The following is a 25,063-nucleotide window of genomic DNA, read 5'->3' as shown; positions in this document are numbered from 1 at the left end:
GAAATGTCAAACTCCAATGTGGGGGTCCCCGTTGATCCAAACCCTGCAGCCTCCTTTTCCATGGGTGCAGCCAGCACTGGCTGTGCCTGAGAATAAATTGAGTGCCTGCCAGTACTTCACCTGGGAGCATGCGTGTGACTGTGTGTTGCAAGTCCCACAGGACACTATACAATAAAGCTTCATAATGTGGCTGTTGATCCGAGGCTATGGTAACAGGGAAAACTTTCAACGTATCTCTGTCTCCGATTTTCCTATCCGCCCTCTAAATAATTGCGCATGCATCATGCAGATCAGAAGGGGACAAATCTGGCTCTTCTTCAGGGGCTATGGAGATGGGATCAAAAGGGCTGCCAGGATCCTTGTGAGGGGAGGCAGTAAAAACCCCATCCGATGGTGATAGCAGGGGAGCCGATGGCATTGGAGGCTGATGCGTAGCACGACCAGCTGCTTCCTTGCCCTCAGACAATCTGGGGGTATGAGAGTGTGATCTTGTGTGGCTCTTCAGAGCTTCAAAAATCTTTCTCCAAGGCTGGAGCAACCTGAACACTGTCTTATCACTCTTAGTAACAGCGTCCCATAGCCTCACCCTAATCCAGTCCAATACTTCAGGATCGTAAATTGTCTGATTTGTGATCGAGGGGTCACTCTTGGTAGTCTATACAAGCATTTGCTGTAAAGCAGAGCACCATCTTTCCCCATTTTTTAAGAATAATTTGATAAAAAGCTAAGACATTCTTTTGTTCCAAGGTCATATTATTTCCCATGGTAACACAGCCACTTACCTTCATCCAGTGAAAGGCAATCAGAGCAGTTGGGGGTGATGAATCCTCAGGTTTCTGTGTTTCTTTCAATGCACTCTGTGTTTCTCTCAAGGTACTCCAGACCCATCAGTCTTCAACTCAGATTAAGTTTCAGGTCCCTATTTGGGTGCCAGTTGTTGGCGTTCAGTCGAGTCAGAGAGCTCTCTCGGTTTCTTGTAGCATCGGAATAGATATCTTTATTGTGTTCAACACATCTTATATACCATCCACTTACAAACAGTTAGTTCCTGTAACAGTTAATTGGCCCTAACTTCTCCCAAACAACAGTGATAAAGGATAAAGGTTTCTCAACTGTGACAAGATTAACAGTGCATACAAAAGAACCTCCTGTTTATCCTTTGACTCTGTTTGCTCTTTGTCTTACATTTCAGTCTTCCAAGGCTTCACAGTGATAATGTTTATCAAGGAGTCTGTTAAGCTCTTTGATGACTCGCTCACAGTTAAATCTTCCCCCACAGTCAATTTTATACCTAAAAAACTTTGTATATTGTGTGGTGTAAAATAGCTAAGTGGCAAGTTATGGCAGCTATGCATCAGATCCTTCCTAAAAGTCCAAATCCAGACCACTTAATTCAGTTTTGTGAGCACTAATTCCATATTGTAACTTCTCTGAATATGCATATTACTAGTTTTTACACAAAACAGGGAAGAAGAGAAAGGATAGTATCAAAGTAAAAATCCTGTATGAAAGACAATTTTAGTGATCTGTAACTAAAGAAACACAGGTAGTCAGGATTCCAGGTAATGCAAAGTTCAAGCATATGAAAATGCTATAGTAGATTGAGAAAATGAATTTCAACCTAGAAACTAATATTTGCTGTTGTAACACTTACTAATGCACACTGCTGCAGTTCAAAACAACATGCACTTAAAACTATAAAGGAAATGTCACACTAAAAGCAGCATCCAATAAAATTGTCTGGAGAAAACAGGGACTGGAATCTGGGATAAAACAATATACAAAGTGTGATGCCCATGAGTAAAGAAGCGTTTTGTTTATATTCGTAAATTATTTGTTCTTCCAATGGTGCTTGTTTTTTTAGTACACTTTTTGAGAAATCAGCTGATGCACAGTAAAAGTAGCAAACATTGTCCAGTGAGTAGGTCTTGTAGAGCACTTAACAAAACAAGAAAGTTTTCTCCCATTGAAGTAAATTTCAGAGAGTTGCAACAAGCACAGAAAATCCAGAAAGTTTAAAGTCTGAGGAGGCATGTGCCTAGAAGAGAATAGGTAATTCCTCCTTAAACCCAAACTGCTTTTTAACCTAAATAATGCAACTTCGATTGAATGTTTAAATCACCTCCTATTTGCTGGGAAAAGAGCAAATATAATTTGTACTGTGCTGACTACCTGGGTTTTTGTTTACAGATCAGACCTGCACAGAGCAGAAATAATTGGAGGGCTCTCGGTGGGGTTGGACTTGCTTTGCTGCCTCTATCAATTCACAGGTTAAGCTGTGAAACTCAAAGGCTTCCTCTGGATACACCAGGCTGTATCCCATTTCAGATATTTGTTCCATATATCCCTCAAACATTTCAAGTCCCTGCTCTAACTCTTTCATTTAAGTCTTGTTTAGTCATCTTACTATTTTCCAGGTTTGATCCAGGACAGTTATGATTGCCTATTTTTTTCCCATAGCTGCTTCTCAGCTTACTCTGTACTAGCTTTCAAAATTAAGCATCAAAATGTCATCTATGCCGTTAAGCCTCAATTGGGCAGCCACATCTGTGAGTTGGGGTCATCACTCCTCCGAGAGAAAGGTCTTTTGAAACTCCAAATTGGCTAATGTGATTATTTTATTTTCACCTCAATCAGTATTTTATTGTGCAATCACTTGCTGTGCACACAATCATTGTACGTGTCTGTTGAGAAAGATAACACCTCATTTGTAGTCTGTTGGTTGCTTGTCTGTTTCCATTAAATATGAAATAGAAGTGAAAGTATAAGTACATGTACACATCTCCCAGCAATATATTGGTGGTTAGGAAACTAATAAGACTTGTCAGTATATGTGAATCACTACACATCATATACTACAGATGATAAAATCATAGTCTACAGATACTCTACTTAACACATCTGTTTTATTAATTTGTATTCAAAACTCAATGCCATCAGCAATGTTGATTAATTCTTATTTTTTTTTTTCTTCACAAACTGTACATTTATTGAAATTGAACAACATGATCTCAGGTGTGCGTCAATTCACTTTGCTCTCAGCAATACTGTCTGGCCCCATAACTGACCCCACTCCAGCAAAAAGTTGGATTATGTGACTTCCGGGTCCTTTCCAACTTGCAATACTTTATGATACCATGATACTAGGTCTTGGGAACTTTAATTTATTTAGGAATTTCAATTAAACTCAGTTAATAATTCTGCCTGAAAAATAGAATAAAGTATTTTCCAGTTTGTTGATATCATATTTTCAAAATGGTTCATTTGAAAACCTTAAATTGCTTTACTTATATTTTCCAAATGAAATCTTTCATTACAAAACAAGTGGGGTTGTTTTTGTTTGTTTGTTTGTTTTGTATTTTTTTCATTTAAAAACAAATCTAAATTAGAGGATAATATTAGGGAAAAAGTCTGGAAGAAACCCTAGATAGAACCAAAAATAAGTATAATGAATTTGCATGAATGTTTGAACCTTGAAACTAATTTTGCATAATCTCACTTTTTTTCTTAGTTTGAATTCTGTAATTATACCTGCAATCAATTTTAACTGTCAGAAAGGAAGGATTAAAACTGCAAGTCATTAAAACGAGCTATAAACAGAGGTCTTTGCCACAATTGCTGTTCCTGTAAGCATTACTGCCATCTTGTTCGGGACTCCTTCCTGACCCCTGCCCTTGTCCTTCAACCTGTCTGTTCTGTGGGAAGCCATCAACAGTGTTCTCTAGGAAACAGGGCTCTTGGTGCTGAACCAGTACTGCAATAAGAGCTTTAGCAGTTTAATAATTGAAGTTTTGCTTCTGCTAGAGAAAGACATTTATGGCAGACAGTATTTTCAAAAATATTAATATTTCATCCTAAGTAGTTTCTTGAGTGTGCTTTGAAATTCACTGACAATGGTTTAATGTGTACAGACCTCTGAAGCAGATGCTGAGAGAAATAAAGAAGCACAGAAACCTGACCTGTAGATATGCTATCTGCTCACGTGTGGCTTTTCTGCTTTAAGATGAGATGTTATACCAAACCGGCAGCATGATGCATTCCCTGACTAACTGATTCAGGCAGATGTGAGTTTAGGGACTCAGTTCTGCATTAAAAGTTTTCCAGATTCCACTGGGTTTTACTTAGAATCCAACTTAGAATCCAACAATGTTTCTTCACTGATTCTAAAATCTGCTTATTAATTCTGACTGTTTGTACTTCTTGTATTTTCCGTTGCCAATACAAGTCTTAGCACATCCTTGGAGCTGTAGGCTTTCCTTTCTCCCTATTTGTATTTTTTCTTTTTCTTGATGAACCTGAGGAATTTCTTCAGGTTTTTACTCTGTTGGTTTGAGTTAGTTATTTAATAGTAGTCACAGTAGTGGGTTGAAACCAGCAGCCCTTCTTGTTGAGGGAGAATGTAAAGAAAGCACTAGTGACATGATAGAAGCAAAAAAAAATTGTAATTTTATTAATCTCTTAGAAATCTCTTTAAATCTATTTATACTCAAATGATTTAGAAAGACTGCTTTTTGCAGTCTTGCAGAATGTGTTTTTTTTCTATTTCACCCAAGGAAGTATTTTTCCTAAGCACAGATTTTGTGTTTGAAGATTTCTTTGTCAGGAAAGAAACTCAGTTGTAGAGTAACTCTTAGGATCCTGTGTGAAACAAAGGATCAGAGTATGCTGTAAGGATGAGGGGAAGGAAAAGAAAATTCAAACACGTCTCTATATTATTCTGTTCAGTCAGGGCGTTTCAGTGTAATGTAATGCAATGCAATTTATTTCAAGTGGAATAGCACCCCCATGAGGTTCAATTTTGAACTGACAGAATTTAAAATTGGGGAGACAAAGTACATAGAAACAGCTACTTGCTTCTGGAATGCATTTATATAAAATCGATTTGCTGTGAGATATAATGGCTTTGGGACAGAGTAGAGATATTTGCAACAAATGAGAAAAACAGTACAACCACTTGGGATGCTCTCTCCACACATCTTTGCATGTAGTCACATTTGTTAGGAAAAGATTACAATTCGTGTAAATTCAGTACCTGTTGTACTGAATATAAGGATTTGTGCTGTTTTGAAAAAAGTCTTTCTAATTTCTAAGGGTGTCTGAATACCAAAGGCAGCTAGTATTAGGGAGGGAATCAGGAAGGAGTTCTTCTCAATAGTAACCCAGCCCTTCACTGAGAGGCAATAAAAAAAGCTTGAAATTAATACCTTTCTCTTTCTCTCCTTGGAGGAGACTAAAACTCAGCAAAAATTTCAAGATGATATGCAACTTGCATGCAAAAAACATGGACATAAAGCCTGGACATACCCAAGAGCCCACTCCATCCCTATCACTTTGGAAAATAAAGATGGATTTTATTTCATATAGTGGAATAGGCCCTCTTTAATCTTATTCTTCTGAATACACTTTTATTTACTTTCTGCCTTCTAGGACATGTTCAGCATTTCATGTAGTACCACAGATTTTGGATTTGCAGATAAGCAAGACATTTAATATCTGAAACATCTCTGCATTACAGGTCAGCAGGAACTCTTTAATCGGATTTTTATCTTCTGTGTACAGAAAAAAAAAGAATCAAAATATGCCACTCAGTTCAAGAAAAAATGCTGGTGATCCATCCTGTTATTTTTAAACTCTGTCTTCATGAACAGAATATCCAATACACTTCTTAATATGTTATGCCACTCACTGACTTCAAATGTACAGCATAATTCAGCAACAAATCCAGTTTTACTGTCAGTCTTGCCACCTGCTATGTTGGTACTTTGGTACCTGCAATCTGCAGTACTCAATGTCTGTTCTATGTTAAACCTGCTTTTAGATGCAGCTTCAATTACATCATAAAAAAATCAGTTTATTTTGGAAGAATGAATTAGCATGCTTACTGCACGTGCATTTTACCTACTATATATGAGCTGAGGAGCTCTAACTCCTCATATAGCTGTAATTTGATTCCACACAAACATGAAGTTCTACATCTCTAGTACAGGGTAAAAGCTTTCACAGCTACACGGTAAAATGTAGATGAATTCTAGGCCTCATTTTCCAGTGGTTTTCCAGGGTTTCCTGTAAGAAATTCTCTATTACTCTCAAAAGAGGCTACAGTTTTGGACTACTCAAATTAACATGCCTGTAGTGTTATCTTTGAAAAGCCACTAAAAATTATATGAAGAAGGAACTAGAGGTGATGAGAGCACCTGAAAACTTTACTTCCACAGGGCTCAAACTTGACTTCAGTATTGGTTACAATCTTTAAGACGAAGACATTAACCTATACATGTTTCTCTGCTCATGTCCTTCAATTCTGAAAACATTGAATACTGTCTTAGCAAATGATGACATCTATGTAGAAATCAGTAAGTCAGATTGTAGTTTATCTTCTGATTAAATAACCTGCCTCTTGTCAGTTATTTCCACAGATACCACACTCTGCCTCAAACCCTATTGCATGCCTTGCTCTATGAAATATTTTATGTTCTAGAACTGCAAGAGGTGATAAATGTATTTTCTATCAGCTGCCTCCCTTGGCATATCCTTTCTTTCCCTCCACCCCCTCCCACTGCCTGCTTAACTTAATGGTCTTACTCAGACTAAGAAGTACTTTTCAAATTACGGCATAAATTTGATAAAAGACGAAAGCAGATAGCTTACATTCATTATGCTTTACACTCTTTCTCTAAAATGATTTTGCCTACCCATATTGCTAATGATTTAAAGCAACAACAGACCTACTACTATGTAAATGTACCATGTCAAAGTAAGCTCTCACTCTGTGAGAGGTAGATTGTGTTTTTGCAGAAGAAATTTCCAGTATTTCTGTATGTAGTGTAAGATAAGTTGTTTTTCAACAAAGAAAGCTGCTGAACAGAGTAAAGTTGAGACTGGGGTGTTCCAACTGGGATAGAATTGGCACAGGCTCTGTGTAAGGTAATTATATAGGGTAGGGGAGAGTCTGGTACAGGACAGAACAAGTGTGCTAATTGTTGAAAATATTGTCTTCCTATCACCATAAAAGGTACAGAACATACCTAAAATCAATGGGTTGGTGACAGACATTGTATGGAAATGTAAGGTAGGAACAGCATAGGAAGATGGTGAGCCTGAAATGCTCAACCAGTGAGTGCCAGGAGAGGCTTTACCTGCGTCAGATACCCAGGGCATATACGGGAATGGATTTCACTGATCAGGTATGCGATTTCTCCTTTGTCAGTAGGGGCTGTGTGCTCATTATTGCAGTAATGAATAAACTGCTCTTCACAGAGATTTTTGCCTGATTAGAAATTTTTATCTTGAACGTGTTTCTCACAACTCTTACCTCTTTCCAATGCAGTAAACACAGTAAGAGCAAACCTCAATGAAAAAGTACCAGAAAAGATAGTGTGCAATACCAGTTTGTATTCATTTGTTCAGAGGTCATTTTTCAGAAAACTTTTTTTTTCTTTTTAAGGAATTATTTGCATCTAGTTCATAATCATTCAGTGCAATTTTTTTTTCACCTGATACGGTGCAAACAAGGAAAAAGAAACAAATAATTAAAGATTGAGGAGGTGCCAAGTTTTCTTCCACATAATCATTGCAAGCCAACAGCAAAAAACATTCATGACCTTTTGTTCCTTGTCACTGTAGCAGTGGAGCGGTGGCAGAAAGATGCTAGAATGACAAGGCACAGGGGAGATCTTATCATTCTCTACGATAACTTGAATCGTAGAATCATAGAATCACAGAATGGCCTGGGTTGAAAAGGACCTCATCTAGTTTCCACCCTCCTACTATGTGCAGGATCAGCAACCACCAGACCAGGCTGCCCAGCCACATCCAGCCTGGCCTTGAATGCCTCCAGGGATGGGGCATCCACAGCGTCCTTGGGCAACCTGTTCCAGTGTGTCACCACCCTCTGAGTGAAAAACTTCCTCCTAATATCTAACTTAAATTTCTCCTGTCTCAGTTTAGAACCATTCCCTCTTGTTCTATCACTATCCACCCTTGTATATACATCATTGCCCCTCCTGTTTAAGTGCTCTCTTGAAGTACTGGAAGGCCACAATGAGATCTCCCTGGAGCCTTCTCTTCTAAACAAGCCATGTTCAACCTTTCCTCACAGATGAGCTGCTCCAGCCCTCTGACCATCTCAGTGCCTCCTCTGGACCCGCTCCAAGAGCTCCACGTCCTTCCTGTGCTGGGAGCCCCAGGCCTGGACGCAGTGCTGCAGATGGGGCCTCACAAGAGCCGAGCAGAGGGGGACAATCACCTCCCTCTCTCTGCTGGCCACCCCTTTTTTAATGCAGCCCAGATCACAGTTGGCCTTCCAGGCTGCAAGCGCACACTGCTGGCTCATGTCCAGCTTCTTGTCCACCAGGACCCCCAAGTCCTTCTCTGCAGTTCTGTATAAATACCTGGGATTGCTCTGGTCCAAGTGCAACACCTTGCAGTTGGTGCTGTTGAACCTCATTAGGTTCCCATGAGCCTGCTTCTTCAGCCTCTCCAGGTCCCTCTGAATGGCTTCCCTTCCTTCCAGTATCTACTGCACCACTCAGCTTGATGTCATTTGCAAAGTTGCTGAGAGTGCACTTGATTCCACCATCTATGTCACTGTTGAAGAGCACCAGTCCCAAGACCAACCCCTGGGGGATACCGCTTGTGACCGGCCTCCACCCAAACATAGAATAGTTGATTACAACCCTTTGGCTGTGACCAGCCAAAGAATTCTTAATCCGTTGAACAGTCTATCCTTCAAATCTACACCTCTCCAACTTAGAGAGAAGGATGTGGTGAGGGATCATGTAAAAGGCTTTACCAAAATCCAGATAGATGACATCTATCGCCCTTTCCCCATCCACCAAAACCATCACTCCATCGTAGAAGGCCACCCGATTGGTCAGGCAAGATCTGCCCTTGGTGAAGCCATGCTGGCTATTTCGAATCACCTTTTTGTATCGTATTGGCCTTAACGTAGCTTCCAGGATGATCTGCTCCATGATCTTCCCAGGCACAGAGGTGAAGCTCACTGGCCTGTAGTTCCCCAGGTCTTCCTTTCTCCCTTTCTTAAAAATTGGAGTAATGTTTCCCTTTTCCAGTCACCAGAGATTTCAACAGACAGCGATGATTTTTCAAATACAATGGAGAGCTGCTTGGCAACCACATCAGCCATCTCTTTCAGAGCCCTAGGATGGATATCATCCGGCCCCTTGGACTTATATACATTCAGTTTCATGAGGAGGTCTCAGACTTGTTCCACTGTTACAGTGGGACAGAATCCATTCCTCTCATTCACACCTAGAGGTTCAGGATCCTGGCAGACATGAGGAGCTTGACCATCAGTGAAGACTGAGGCAAAGCACTTACAGGAAACAAGATGTTATTGTTTCTAATGTCTAACATTTACTGAATATTATTTTCAACAAGATAATTCAAAATACATTTCCTCTCGTAGCTGTTTTATTATATTTCCTACAGATAATGATCAAGAAATGTCCCATTTATTGTTATTACTATAGCCTCTGGTTCGGGAGCCAAACTCTATTGGAAAAAAAAATTCTGTTTTATCTCTCTTAGACCTAACAGGGACAAAATCTTCCTATATTTAACCTCTGCTTTAAAAGCTCCCAGTAGAAAATGACCAATTAATCTGACTTTAAAAAAACCCTCCAACCATCAACCACCCACAGCCAATTAAAGGGGACAAAATATCTTCAGTACTGCTTCTGAAAAAATTGCAACTGTTTGGTTTCATGTGAATGAAAGATTAGGAGGCTCATGCCTTATTTTAGGGAAAAAGAAAAATAAATAGAATAATCACTAGATAATGACAGCCTTACACACCATTATAGAAAAAGCAGTGTTTTCACACTATGGTTTATCTGAAACAATGGCGTGATGCAGGGGAAAAGAAAAAAAAAGAAAAAAAAAAAAAAGGATCAAACATAAGCTGTTCTGTTACGGTACTGACCAAAAAACAAAAACTGCAAGCTCACAACACCCTTCTTTTTATCTTTGTACAAGACTTACTGGTCAAGAAAGTAATTCTAAGAGATATCAAAACAATGTAACAATACAAATTTCCCAGAAAACCATCTGATACTGATTACCTGTGCAGTAACTAACTAACTCTCTCTAAACTAGAGAGTTTAGTAAGAGTACCTATTATTTTCTTACTGTCACTAAGATCAGGAAAAAAGCTTCCTGTTTTGATAGACACATTATTATATTTATTAAGCTTCCATAAAATGTTAATTGTGATTAATTTGACATAGATCAAGTAAAGTAAAATTTTCAGGGCACTTATTTTTTATTAACATATATGTCACTAGCAAGAGCAATAGAAGTATACCATATTAATTTCCTTCTATTTATATAGATTCAGATTCTAAAAATAAATTGGAAAACCAACGAACCAAACAAGCAAAAAAAACCCACTAAACTGTGGTTTGAGTATTTTCCTGAATGTTTTCTCAAGACTGTTACTAGTTTCCATTCATAGAATCATGGAATAACAGAATCACGAGGTTGGAAACGACCTATAAGATCATCTAGTCCAACCATCCTCCCATTACCACTGCTACCACAAGCACTAAACCACATCTCGCAGCTCCTCATCCAGATGCCTCTTGAACACTGCCAGGGACGGTGACCCCACCACCTCTCTGGGCAGCCATTCCAGTGCCTGACCACTGAGAGAAAAAGTTCTTCCTCGTGTCCAACCTAAACCTCCTCTGATACAACTTGTGGCCATTTCCCCGGGTCCTGTTTGTTGCCTGGGAGAAGAGGCCAAACCCCTCCTCATCACAACCTCCCTTCAGGTAGTTATAGAGTTCAGTGAGGTCTCCCCTGAGCCTCCTCTTCTCCAGACTGAACAATTTCAGCTCCCTCAGCCGTTCCTCACAAGACTTGTGCTCCAGACCCCTCACCAGTTTTATTGCCCTTCTCTGGACACACTCTAGGGCCTCAATGTCTTTTTTTGTAGTGAGGGGCCCAAAACTGAACACAATATTCAAGTGCATCCTCACCAGTGCTGAGTATAGGAGGACAATCACTTCTCGGCTCCTGCTGGCCACACCATTTCTAATGCAGGCCAGGATGCCGTTTGCCCTCTTGGCTACCTGGGCACACTGTCAGCTCATGTTCAGCCGAGCATCAACCAACACCCCCAGGTCCCTTTCCTCTTCACAGTCATCCAAACTTACTGAGGGTACACTCAACCCCTTCATCAGTATTTGCGCAGTAGTTTGGCTTGTGATAAAGTGAAAAAACAGCTTGTGATTTCTAATGATGATTTTTTGCATGCCACCAACCCAAGCTGGCACTTTGCAAGCAGTCTAGGCAGTGCTAAGTAGCCAAGGCTTTCAGGCAACTAATAGAAAAACAGTAATATGTGCAGAGGCACATCATCTCTACATGTCTACATGGATATGATATCCATGTCTGTTACTCATTGAAATATTATCCATGCTTAAATATTACTCCCAGATTGAGCTGTGTCATTGTTCCAAAAGATTTAGAGAGCACTTAAAATAAATTTACACTTCATTTTCCCCATCTCTTCTGAAAATTGTTGTAAGTACAAAAGGAAAAATGATGCTCCAGCCTTCTGATCAACTTCATGGCCCTCCTCTGGACCTGCTCCAACAGTTCCATGTCATTTTTGTGTTAGAAGCCCCAGAACTGAACGCAGTGTTCCAAGTGCAGTCTCCCAAGAGCAGAGTAGAAGGGTGGAATCACCTCCCTCAGCCTGCTGGTCATGCTTCTCTTGATGCAACCCAGGATATGGTTGGCCTTCTGAGCTGCGAGTGCACATTGCCAGCTCATGTTGAATTTTTCATCAACCGATACCCCTAAATCCTTCTACTCAGGCCTGCTCTCAAGCCATTCTCTGTCCAACCTGCATCTGTGTTTGGGATTGCCCCAACCTAGGTACAGGACTTTGCACTTGGCCTTGTTGAACTTCATAAAGTTGGCTTGGGCCCACATCTCAAGACTGTCCAGGTCCCTCTGGATGGTGTCCCTTCCCTCTAGTGTGTGTCAACTGCACCACTCAGCTTGGAGTCATCTGCAAACATGCTGAGGTTGCACTTGATCCCACTGTCCATGTTGGCAGTATGACAAGTGACTCCTAGAATTCTCACTCTGTGAACAAAACACACTCATACACTATGTTGTGTGCATGGCTTTAAATCTCTGTCACATTAAGTGTAAGAATCTTGATATGTGGCTAGAAGGGGAAGCCTTCCTGTCAAGTCACAAGGTTCAGAAAGGACCCCATTTCTTTCTAAATTTCTCAGAGAAGTCTGGGTGCTGCTAAACTCAAACTTAGCTAAATTGACTTGGTAAAATATACATCTAAGGGATTACCTGTACGGATACTTACCAGATACATTACCCTCTTGGAGACCTCTCAAGGACTTGCACTGAAACAGTTTCACAAAGTTAGAAATAGGTTGTTCATTGAGGTGACACACAATGGATGTGTTATTGCGACTGATAAATGCACCAACCACACCACGCGATATATCTTAAGGCTAGTCAGTAATTAATTAACAATTTGCCTACAAAATAAAAATTATCATCCACAAAATAACTGAGGCACAATTTCTTACTGAAAAGGGAGTCCCTGCTAACCAGGAAAGGAGGATGAGTGAGATCCATCAACACACCCAAGCCAATGGAGTGTCTCCAAACAGCATACTGGTGGCAGAAAGGCAGATTTATAGTCTTGATTTGGGGGGACTGAGTCATGTGTCTTATGCTGATAGGCATTTCAGCAAGACTTACTTACAGTGGTGTTAATTAGAGGCGGTTGGGTTAAGGCTAACATTTGGTGCCCCCTGTTGCACTTCTGACCTTACCAAAACAACAGCCTGCCAGGCCTCTGCCTCAGGCCTCTCTCGGTCGCTGCAGTCACCGAGTGTAGGTGATATTAGACTGCACATCTCCATATCTATCAGGTGCTTTGGCCAGATTAGCAACTTGCTCAACTCCTGCCTTTGTTCAAGCCTGGTACAAGATACCACAATTCATGCAGGAAATGTTTTTTGTTAAATTAAGTCTAGCAGTACTTCTGCTTCCTCTCTGTCTAGTACTTCCCATAGTACATACATTATAATCTATTTGCACTTCCTTTTTTTTTTCCTAAAAAGTAATGGGGAAATGTCCTGTTCTTATTTATCTATAAGGCAAAGGCCTTGGTTTTATACCCTTATACTCTTCATATTAGAGATCTACCTCTTCTGTAGTTAAAATTAGGCAATTCTAGTGGGTTATTGTTTTACACATACACTTACTCACCGAAGTGTCCTGATTTCAAATTTTCTGAATACTGAACTGACTGTTTTTCTAAACTTTAATTTTTCTGTTGTTTTGTAAAGATAGAGTGCTTTTTCCTTTTCATAAAAAGGTAGTTTGAATGTTTCAGATAATTTTTTATTTTCATTTTTTGTTTGATATACCTTTGTTGCTGTTGTTGTTGTTGTTATTAAATTAGAAGGGATGCTCTTTTAGCAGCCTTCCATTTAATATCATAATGGTTTTGCTGAAAATCTCATTTTATTTAGTTCAGAAATAAATTATCAGAGTTTTTTGAAGAGTGCAGCATCTATATCTTTCCTGTAGAATGAGAACAGCTAGTTGACTTTTCATTATAATCTATGAGAGCACAACCTCACTCTCAACTTTCAGTGCATAAGATTTTTTTTTGAAAGCTGTGAAAATGAATAAGAACTCTGAGCTGACAGGGACAGGACCAATAGCAGAATAGATATAATCTAGTTCAAGAGTTCACAAGGGAGCTTCAGGATTCAGTGCATATATTACGTGTTTCATAACCTCCTGAGTAGATGAAATTAATGGAAGAACAATGTAGATGATAGTTTACAGGACAGTTGTCAAAATTAAATTACATTTACAATAATAATCTTTCTTAATGATTGTTTAAATTCACTATTAATATAAATTATAACAAAAGGCAATGTGTATGTATAATGTCTAATTAGGTTCAAATAAAGTTACTGGTCCTAAGCTAGTCTGTAGTCAGTATTAAAAAAACTAAGATCATGTTTTCTTTCAAAACTTCAGTGAAATGTTCAACTCATCTTAAAACTTAATAAAACACATGGGACATCAATATTCTGAAGACAAATTTTCATCACCTCATGTTCTCACTTCAAGACAAATTGTCTTGGGGGGACCTCTTGTGGTGGTAAAGACAATTACTGCACTTTAATTCCTTTTGGTGTTTAGAAAATCTTTGAGTTATGTCTTCAAACATTATTTTCTGGAGCTTGTGAAGTTATAAAAAAGCAAGTTAATGTTAAATTATTTATGAAAATCACATTAAATACATATATCAAATATATCCAGAATATAAGCATATATATGATATGTCAAAGACTGTTCAAGCTAATAAAGGTAAAAATGTAAACTATTGAGAACGAAAATGTTATCTACAATAGCTGAAAGCAAAACAGAAAAGAAGAAAGAAAGACCATGATTATAGTCTGATCACTTAATTTGTTTCCCCCAACTCCTCTACACCCCCTGTATTCACCTGCTGCCACGGGATAAGATTATAGCATTGTTTTCTGTAGCAATGTAGTGGAAAATAGAAATCTTTTAAGATATATATGCTTGTAATAGGGAGTTAAATATCTCAGTCTGCAAGATTATGACATTTTTTACAGTACTTCCACAGCAGTCACCATCAAGGTCAATACAAATAATGTTAAGGCCATATAAATGTACTAGCATATGCAGCCCTTGAAATATAGATCTATTTCTGCCCAACATCACTTCTGCTATAAACTGAGAAAAGTCATGCAATATATTCAGTTTAATCAGTAGCCTGTTGCTACCAGTGAAGGGCAGCAGGGATTCCACCTGTGTGAAGTATGACCAGGTAGATCTGCTCAGTATGGTGACGAAGCACAAGGAGGAAGTGGAGAACTTAAGAAGCATCAGAGAGCATGAGCAGGAGACAAGACTAGTGGAGTAACTCCCCATCAAACTTGATAGAAAGATACTGGGGTGGTACCCTCAGACAGTGGTGGACCCTCTGTCCTGTCACAGGCAACTCCCATCCCAACTTACTTTGGATCCCTAGATGCTGCGATACAATAAGTTTGAGGTGCTGGAATGTGAGAGAGAGGTGACTAAGGATGTGGTAGAAGGTCCACCAAAGAGGTTGCCTAGGGTGAGGAGGTTGATTCCATGCCTCAAGACTGCCTCCCCCAAGAAGGAAAGATGTTGCATTTATGTCTGGCTCAAGTTATTGCTGTGCTTGTTTACTTATTAGCAAGGTAATAACTTTCTTTGTCCCACAGAAAGAAGGGCAGTTGTCGTAGCTGAGTCCCTTCTGAGGGGAATAGAGGGCCATACATGTTGGTCAGATCCTACCCATGGGGAAGCATGCTGCCTATCCAGGGCTTGGCTTAGGGATATTCCTAGAAAACTTCCTAGTCTGATTTGCCCCTCTGATTATTATCCCTTACTAATAGTTCAGGCTGGCAGCAATGAAGACATTGAGAAAGGTCTAAGAACTATCAGAAGAAACTTCAGGATACTGGGGCAGTTAGTTGATGGAGCAGGAGTACAGATGGTGTTTTCCTCTGTCCCCTCAGTGTCAGGAAGGCATACCGAAAGGAGCAAGAAAACCCAGCTCATAAATACACAGCTGAAAGGCTAGTGCAATTGCAGGAATTTTGTTTTTTTAACCATGGGGTGGTTTACTTGCCATCTGGGCAAATGGCTGCAGACAGGTCTCACCTAACCCTGAAGGGAGAAATGGATCGTAGCCCAGGAGTTGGCAAGATTTGTTGAGTGGGTTTTAAACTGGATATGAAGGGGGAAGGGGATAAAACCAGGCTTGCTAGAGATGAGCCTCAGGGAATGATGACAGGATTGGGGGTGAGGCAAGGGGTCAGCTGAAGAGCATTTACACCAATGCACATTACAAGGGCAACAAACAGGAAGAGCTGGAAGCCATCATATGGCAGGTAACTACTGCTTTGTTGCCATTAGTGAGACGTAATGGGATCACTCCCATGACTGGCATGCTGGAATGGATATTATAAGCTCTTCAGAAGTGATAGTCAAGGAAGCAGGGACAGTGGTGTGACTCTCTCTGTTAGAGTGTTTTGATGTTGTTGAGCTCAGGACTGTGAATGATAAGGTTGAAACTCTATGGGTAAGGATCAGGGGGAAGGCCAAGAAAGCTGACATTCTGGAAGGTTTCTGTTACAGACTACCTAACCAGTTGGAGGTGATGGATGAGGCATTCTACTAGCAGCTGGTAGAAGTTGCTTTATCACCAGTTCTTGTTCTCATGGGAAACTTCAACTTCCTTAATATATAAGGGAAATATGATAAAGTGCAGAAGAAGCAGTCTAGGAGGTTTCTAGAAAGTGTGGAAGACTAGTTCCTGATGCAGCTCATAAAAGAGCCTACCAGGAGAGATGTTTCACTAGACTTGCTGTTCACAGAAAAGGACTGGTTGAAGTTGTGGATGGAGGTCGAGAGCTCCATCCTGGACAGAGTGACTACAAAATGGTAAGTGTTCTCTATTATTGGTGAAGCCAAGAGGATAGGGGGCAGCAAAACTGCTACCTTGGACTTCCGGATGGTGAACTTTTAACTATTCAGGACCCTGGAAGGGACAGTCCCTTGGGACTCAGTACTGAAGGGTAGAGGGGGCCAGGAAGGCTGGTTGCTTCACAAGAAAGAAGTCTTGGAGGCACAGGAGCAAGCTGTCTTCCTATGCCATCAGATGAGGTTTAACCAGATGAGGTTTAACAAAAGCAAGTGTAGAGTCTTGCATCTAGGGAGGAATAATTGCATGCAGCAGTACAGGATGGGGAATGACCTGCTGGAGAGGAGCTCTGCAGAGAGCGACCTGGGTGTCCTGGTGGACGACAGGTTGGCCATGAGCCAGCAGTGTGCCCTCGTGGCCAAAAAGGGGTACATTAAAAAGAGCGTGTCCAGCAGATCGAGGGAGCTGGTCCTCCCCCTCTGCTCTGCCCTGGTAAGGCCTCATCTGGAGTACTGTGTCCAGTTCTGGGCTCCCCAGTACAAAAAAGACAGGGATCTCTTGGAAAGAGTCCAGCGGAGGGCCACAAAGATGGTGAAGGGCCTGGAGCATCTCCCCTATGAAGAAAGGCTAAGTGAACTGGGTCTGTTTAGCCTTGAGAAAAGACGACTGAGAGGGGACCTGATCCAAGTCTATAAGTATCTAAGGTGTGGGGGGCAGAGTGGTGAGGCCAGACTGTTTTCAGCAGTGTGTGGAGACAGGACGAGGGGAAATGGCCAGAAACTGCAGCATAGGAAGTTCTGCACAAATGTGCGCAAGAACTTCTTTAGGTGAGGTGACGGAGCACTGGAACAGGCTGCCCAGGGAGCTTGTGGAGTCTCCTTCTCTGGAGATGTTCAAGACGCCTGGACGCCTATTTGTGTGACCTGGTGTAGGGAACCTGCTTTGGCAGGGGGTTAGACTCGATGATCTCTGGAGGTCCATTCCAACCCCTACGATTCTGTGATTCTGCGATTCTATGAGTGAGCATGGAAGAAGACCAGCGTGGATGAATAGGGAACTATTTCTGAGGCTCCAGGAGAAAAAGAGAGTTTATTTCCGATGGAAGAAAGGATGGGCAACTCAGGGAGAGTACAAAAAGAGCAGTATGGATATGTAGGGAGAAAACTAGAAAGGCAAATGCCCAGCTTGAACACAAGTAAGCCACTGGGGTAAAAGGGAACTAGAAACATTTCTACAATCATATAAAGAGGAGGTCTAAGGAGAATTTTTATATGTTACTAGATGCAGCAGAGAACATGATCACTTAGGATAAGGAAAAGGCTGAGTTTCTCAATGCCTTTTTTACATGTGTCTTTAAAAGTCAGACCAGTTATCCTCAGGGTGCTCTACCCCTTGACATGGAAGTCTTGGATGGCGAGCAGAATAAACCCCTCATGATTTAAATGGAAACAGTTAAAGACCTACTACCCCACATTTGGACTGATGCAAGTCCATGGATCCCCGGTGCTAGGGGATCTGGCGAAGGTAGTACCCAAGCCACTTTCCACCATCTATCAGTATTCCTGGTCACTCAGAGACATCACGTAGAATTGGAGGCTTGTAAATGGGAGTCCCAGCTAGAAGAAGGGTTGTAATGAGGATCTGGGGATCTACAGACCTGCTGCAGTTTCTGGCTGTTTCCTCTTGTCCTGTCTCCACACACTGCTGAAAAGTCTGGCCTCACCACTCTGCCCCCCACACCTTAGACTTGGATCAGGTCCCCTCTCAGTCTTCTTTTCTCAAGGCTGAACAGACCCAGTTCACTTAGCCTTTTTTCATAGGGGAGATGCTCCAGGCCCTTCACCATCTTTGTGGCCCTCTGCTGGACTCTTTCCAAAAGATTCCTGTCTTTTTTTGTACTGGGGAGCCCAGAACTGGACACAGTACTCCAGATGAGGCCTTACCAGGGCAGAGCAGAGGGGGAGGACCAGCTCCCTCGACCTGCTGGACACGCTCTTTTTAATGCACCCCAGAATGCCATTGGCCTTTTTGGCCACGAGGGCACACTGCTGGCTCATGGCCAACCTGTCGTCCACCAGGACACCCAGGTCGCTCTCTGCAGAGCTCCTCTCCAGCAGGTCATTCCCCATCCTGTACTGCTGCATGCAATTATTCCTCCCTAGATGCAAGACTCTACACTTGCTTTTGTACAAGGTAAAGTCTGGTAAAGTCTCTTAATGGAATTTTATCCAATTCTTATTTACACAACCATTTTGCACTTCAGTGTTTTTGAGATTAACAGAGATTTTAATTTATCTTTCAAATTACTATCTGCTGATTGTACGCAAACATCATTTCAGACAGGAGCCTATCCTTGATGACTTACTTTTCCCTGCACAGTGGTTTTCAGCATGTCATAGAAGTGATATTCAGGCTTCTGTATTTCCTTCTTGTCAATGGTTTACGGGCTGGTTCGGCCCAGTTCCGTGACTAGCTGGGTGGAGAGATCCGCAGATTCCGGAAAAAGGAAACAGGGGACCCCAAATAATTAAAAACAGTGGCAATAATCTGAGGAGAAACAAACTAATTTACTACATATGGTATCGGAATGCAAGATAACACACTATAATACAATATAATTAGAATTGAAGCTAATGAATCAAATATAATGAGAGAAAGAGTGTCTGAGAACTGAAGGCCTCACCATCCGCTGAGGTGAGATGCGCAGTCGGACGAGCAGCAGTGAGGGGAGCCAAAGGAAAAAAGGGTATCAGCTGACCTTGCTAGGGGTTACATCTCCCCTCTGAAAGCAAAGCCCCCTGGGGTATGTAGTTCTTCTCTTCCAGGCAGGTACCCAGAACTGGGGCATTAACTCTTTAACTTCCAGTGCACTACATGATGTTATGTTGTGGAATAACGATAACCAAAAATCATAAAATCATGGCACTTCTAAGCCTGGTAGTCACAGTGTAGATATCTTGCTTCTGAAGCCTTATTTGCTAGTGAGAAAAAGCAAAAATGAATTTGCATTTTTCATCTAAGTGGAGACTGGGGGAGTAAATCCCTCCCCCCCCCAGACACACACTGTAAGGGCAGAGCAAGTCTGAGACTGCCTCATGAGACTGAATGCATACAAGTCTATGGGACTGGATGACATGCATCCCAGGGTTCTGAAGGAGCTGGCTGAGGTGGTTGCCGAGCTGCTCTCCATGATATTTGAAAAGTTATGGCTGTCAGGAGAAGTCCCAGGTGACTAGAAAAAGGGTCATGTCATTCCTCTTTATGAAAAAGGAGCAAGGAGGATCTAAGTAACTACAGGCTGGTGAGTCTCACCTCTGTGCCTGGGAAGATCATGGAACAGATCCTCCTGGACGACATGGTTGTTCACATGAGGGATGAATGTGAGATCTGAGACAGCCAGCACGGCTTCAACAAGGGAAGGTCATGACTAACCAATCTGGTGGCCTTCTATGATGGAGTGATGGTGGACAAAGTCAAGGCGACCAATGTCATTTACCTGGACTTGAGCAAGGCCTTTGACACGGTCTCCCACCACATCCTTATCTCCAAATTGGAGGGATGTGGATTTGATGGGTGGACCATTCGGTGGATAAGGAATTGGTTGAAAGGCTGCAGACAGAAGGTGATGATCAATGGCTCTGTGTCCAGGTGGAGGCCGGTAACGAGCGGCGTCCCCCAGCAGTCTGTCTTGGGACCGATGCACTGTAACATCTTTATCAGTGACATCAATGGTACTGTGGGAGACAGTGTCAAATACATAACGAGAGCACCACACACTCAGAGAAATCACAGCTATGGTCATATACTGCAATTGTGATTTTTGAAGGTAACAATAGAATCATTTTGTCTTATCTTATTCCCTGCAGTTAGTGGAAAAGTGCAGCTCTGATGACAGGCTGTACAGGCAGCGTTTGTTCCATTAACCACCCAGCTGCAAAAGCTTTGCCACAGCCACATTTCTTCAGAGAGACCACCACCAAGCTGTAGTGAACTGCATGCAGGGTGCTCCAATTTCTTGTCAGAACACTTAAAACGGTTGGAATTCACACACTAAGTGACCATGCACACTAAGTTCTCAGGTACAGTTATAGTAACAGGCAAACTTTATTTTTTTTCCATACACAGAGCTGGTTGAAGAATGCCCCACTCCCACATGAAGGCACCAGCACATCGGCTCTCTAGATCAACTGTTGCTGATGTCCCGTTATGCCTCTCATGCACTGTTTAGGCCACAGCCGTCAGAGCATCAGTCAGTGCAAAGCTCATTAAGATCCAGCACAGCAAGGACATTATTCTGCCCTCTCGGCCGTAATCACCACCGCGGCACGAGCACAGACAGCACCCCCTCATACCGCCGTGCCGCCCACCCCGCCCCGCGCCCCCTCAGCCCCTGAGCTCCGCCCCCGCTCGCGGGGTGACTTCGAAGAAACGCCCGCCCCGCTCTGCCCCCCTCTGATTCGTCAGAACGCCAGGGGCAAAACGCAACGCGATTGGCCAGCGGGGCCGTCACTCAGTGGCACGACGGCAGGCTCGCGTCGGTTGGGCTCGGTTGCGGTTTGACGCCGCCGTTGCGGATGTGTACGAGTGCGCGCGAGTACGCGCTCGCGGGAGGGGGGCGGGGCGGCGCGCGGCCAGGCCGTTAGGCGGTAGGCGAGCGGCGCATGCCGGCTGGGGCCGGCTCCTCGCCCCGCCGCGGCCCGTCACGTGACGGGATTCAGTGGTTACGGCCGAGGCGGGCGCCTTCTCGCCGCCGCTCCTCGCGCGCCGCCCGGCGGCGGCCGTTTCGCTTTCATTTCCCGGAGGCCGAGGCCGAGCGGCTGCGACGGCGGCGGCGCGTAGCGGCCCGCAGTGCCGCCCCCATCCCCCCGCCCCGCCCCGCCCCGCGCGGCCCCACCCCCGCGGGCTCGCGGTGAACTGAGATTCCCCTTCCCCTCCCCCGCCCGGCACACGCACACCGCACATACACACACCTTGGCCTCCTCTTCCTCCGACTCCGGGAAAAAGAGAGGGAGAGAAAAGCAGAGGGCGAGGCGCCGAGCCTGGGCCTCCCGCACCGCGCCGCCGCGCACAACATGGAGGAGCTGGTGGTGGAGGTGCGCGGCTCCAACGGGGCCTTTTACAAGGTACCGCGCGCTCGGGCCGGGCCTCGGGGGAGGGAGCGGGGCCCGGGACGGGAGGAGGAGGCGGAGGCGACGGCAGCGGCAGCGGCGGCTCCTCCCCGCGTGGAGGGAGAGCGGGGCCCCGGGGCGGGAGGGAGGAGTGGAGGCCGCGGCTGGGCCGTCGCCGTGCCTGGGAGATGCGGCCCGGAGCCGGGAGCTGTGCGGGCGGCGGAGGGAGGGAAGGCCCCGGCTGAGGAGGAGGCCTCGGGCCTTCGCCCATTGTGGGAAGGGGAGGCCCCGGGGCTGCTGGGGCGGGGGAGGAGGGTCGGGGCCTCGGTCTACCGGCGCCGGAGCGAGGATCGGGGCCGGGGATGGGGCGTTAATTGTTAAATCCTTGGCTTTTGTCGCTGCTTAAGGAAAGTCTTTCTCGCTGTCCAGGTTCCCGGCGGAGCTGCACGGCGTTTAAGGCGGGGGAGGAGAGGGGTGTTTGTTCCATGCACGTTCACGATGAGAACTGTTGTCAATTATTTTTCTTAATGCCGCGGCTGGGGACGTTGCATATTAACGTTAAAGAGAGCGTTGCTTGACCAAAAATGTTTACTGAGCTGCTAAATGCATCTTATCATCAATTGTACCTTTTCCTGCAACCACTGAACAGCGTTCCGTGTTCGTTTCCAAGTCTGTGTGCCGAATAAAGCCATCACTGATTCTTCAATACACGTATTGAGTTCTTAATATTTCTGTTAATACCGCGTAGTATTGGTGTGGTTTTGCTTGTGTTAGGATAATGCATTAATTTGTGCATTATTAGGGTGCAAGGCGTGGTTCTGCCCTGTTCACTGAAAACCCAGATTTTGCACAGTGAGTTTGGGCCTACTATCATTGTCACGTACACCTGTTACAAACATACCAGGAGCACTCCTTAGTCGTTTTCTGCAAGTTTACTGTTATTTAAATGTTGTAGTATTTTAAAATTTGGACGTTGTTATTGTGCAGCATCAAATATTTATGTTAGTAAGGAAAGAAGAGGTAGAATTTCACGCTCTGATGTTAATGTGGTAGGGCAGGCTGGTGTCCGAATGATACAGGTCCAACACCCTTGACTTGAGTTTTTCCATGGAGGCGATTTAAAAACTTATTTCTAAAATACATCCTCATTCTGGAGAAGTTTAAAATAAAGAAAAAAGGAAAGTGTGGAAGAAGTCTGAAAGCTTGGTACACAGATGTATGCTGTGGGTTTGCGATGTTGAAGTCAAAGTCCTGGATCTGCATATCACTTCCTGTAATTAAGTTATTTAGTGCTTTGAAAAATCAGCTTTAAGGTTTTTAAAGGTACAGTATTTGCATAGGAAAAAACACGGGCATGCATATATTACTTAAGAGAGAAGCTCTAATGAGGCTTTCATCAAATTATATAACAATATTTACACAATAGTGCAAAATAAATGATACTGAAAATGATATTGTACATTCTTTAGTAACCAGTGTTGTTAAAGAAACCAGGGAGAATATAAAACTTCTGTCAACTGTTTTTTTTAAAGTCACATGTAGTTCTAATGTCATTATGTTCTTTTTCCCTTTCCTCCAAAATGTATGCACACTCTGATTGTGGTTAAGGTAATAATTACAGATAGGCGTATACTCACAGCAGTTGATTCCTTACGTGCAGTTCAGTTCAGTGTATCTAAGTTCTGACACGAGCGTTGCCTACATATTGTGTATTATGTTTGCCTTTTAACTTTTAGAAATTCAAAAAGAGGAATTTTACTCTTTTTTTTTTTTTCCTTTCCCTCCTTAGTCTCTAAGGATTGGTTGGGAGGGATTGGTTGAATTATCTAAGGGAACTTAAATAGGACATATAGGTTTATTACACTTCACATGTTTTGTCTGTCTAGATGGAGCATTACACTTAAGATAAATGGCGCAACAGATTAATTTTTTTTTGTTTTTTTTTAAGCAATCTCTCGCAGTAATAATCAATCAGATTAGCAATTAGTAGATCAACAATTTTTCTCCAGCCTAAATTGCTAGTTTTAGTTACAGATCTTTCATGTATCGTAATGATGAGTGTCACACTTCTATTAAGTAATTTATCTGAATGTTTTCTTTCTTTTGAGTTTTATGCTTGTCTTGCAGACCTGGGATTTGATTATAAAATGAATTGATTAATCCAAGATAACAAGAAGTGTGGTGATGTTAAATGTGGACATAATTGCAAGACTCGTTTTTTTTTTTTTTTTTGCTTTGTTTAAAAAGTTTCCTTAGAAATGTTTTACAACAATAACACAAAACATATCTAAAGCAAAATTTTCTTAATTCCATTTCATGGTTTAATGATACTTAGTGATAGCTTGGCTTGAAATCATTCTCATGATCTTCATTATTACATGCAAATGTTTTGGCAAACAAAACCTGCTGCTATGAGGATGTAGAGGGAGGGAACATGAGGCTGCTAGAGTCGTGAACGTGTGGAGTGGTACAAGTGAGTACCTCATTTCCCCTTGAGGCTTTTATAGACTCTCTAAAGACCATATGAATTCAAGACCATAAGCATGTTCTAATTTTGAGTGTTCCCAGCAACATCTTCATCTTGAAAGTATGAAACTGATGCCTAGTTGTCACCTAGACTCTACTGAGAGTCATTAATTAGGCTTTTCTCTGCTTATGTTGCCTGTGGGACTTGATCCAGAATGTGTGCTGAGATGCATCTGAAGGGACTGTGTTCCACGCATAACAGAGGAGATGGTTTTGGTACTTCAGTAGGTGGAGTATGCATTCAGAGTGTGGAAAATTTTAATTCAGGTTTCATACTGGTCAGGTACATTGTTCCACAAGAGTTCTTGAATGCATCATTTTGATAGCTGGATATTAATTCTTTCATGGAGTAATGATTTAATTATGTTAATGATGCTTCACAATTCCATGAACTTTTTCTCCTTTCCCATATGAATTATTCCATGGAAAGTACAGTACAGTCAATAAGCATGATTTAGGAATAATTGCTAATTTAGTGCCTAAAATTGCTTTGTCATGACTTAATATATTGCTTGGCCCATAATCCCGGCGAATAAAAGATTAAATACTCTTTTTTTTTTTTTTTTTTTTTTTTTTTTTTTTTTTTTTTTTTTTTTTACTTTTAAGGCTATTCCAGCAGTGTATCTTAAGGGGAGGGAACTGCCCTCTAGCAGCTCTCAGCTGAGTAGCAAAATTGTGGAGGTGCGTGCTGCTAGGTGTAACGTCGTGTTGGTTCACATAGGTACAGAAATGGAAGTTTTCACATTTGTATTCTCAGACAGTCTGTTGTCCAATCTTCCCAGCGCTAGCTCTAGATATTATTTCCTTTGAAAAGGGAATGTGGTGGATGTGGTTTCTAGGATGGGATTTTTTTTTTTTTTTTTTTTTTTTTTTTTTTTTTTTTTTTTTTTTCCCCCAGTTTGGGAGTGATTATCGCTTG

General features: G+C 42.4%; 1 protein-coding gene and 1 long non-coding RNA gene across 3 annotated transcripts in view; one reads left to right on the top strand and one right to left on the bottom strand.

Annotated features, from left to right (window-relative positions):
* The window catches only part of LOC146543808 (uncharacterized), a 103,442-nt gene extending 86,655 nt beyond the window's left edge, over nt 1–16,787 (bottom strand). Inside the window, exon 1 of the long non-coding RNA XR_014884988.1 lies at nt 783–16,787. This is a non-coding gene — a long non-coding RNA (uncharacterized LOC146543808). The remainder of the gene's footprint in view (nt 1–782) is intronic.
* A 4,284-nt stretch (nt 16,788–21,071) lies between these two features.
* Nucleotides 21,072–25,063, top strand: part of FMR1 (fragile X messenger ribonucleoprotein 1) — a 29,607-nt gene continuing 25,615 nt past the window's right edge. The window contains exon 1 of one of the 2 annotated variants that reach the window (XM_085231016.1): nt 21,072–21,633. In XM_085231016.1, coding sequence (XP_085087142.1) covers nt 21,583–21,633 — 51 coding nt within the window. In that variant the 5' untranslated portion in view covers nt 21,072–21,582. The remainder of the gene's footprint in view (nt 21,634–25,063) is intronic. The other variant, XM_085231017.1, reaches the window with a different exon arrangement.

The sequence above is a fragment of the Meleagris gallopavo genome, chromosome 9 (assembly GCF_905368555.1).
Source record: "Meleagris gallopavo chromosome 9, MGAL_WU_HG_1.1, whole genome shotgun sequence".
NCBI classification, from domain to species: domain Eukaryota; kingdom Metazoa; phylum Chordata; class Aves; order Galliformes; family Phasianidae; genus Meleagris; species Meleagris gallopavo.
This window is presented reverse-complemented; position numbering and strand designations above follow the sequence as displayed.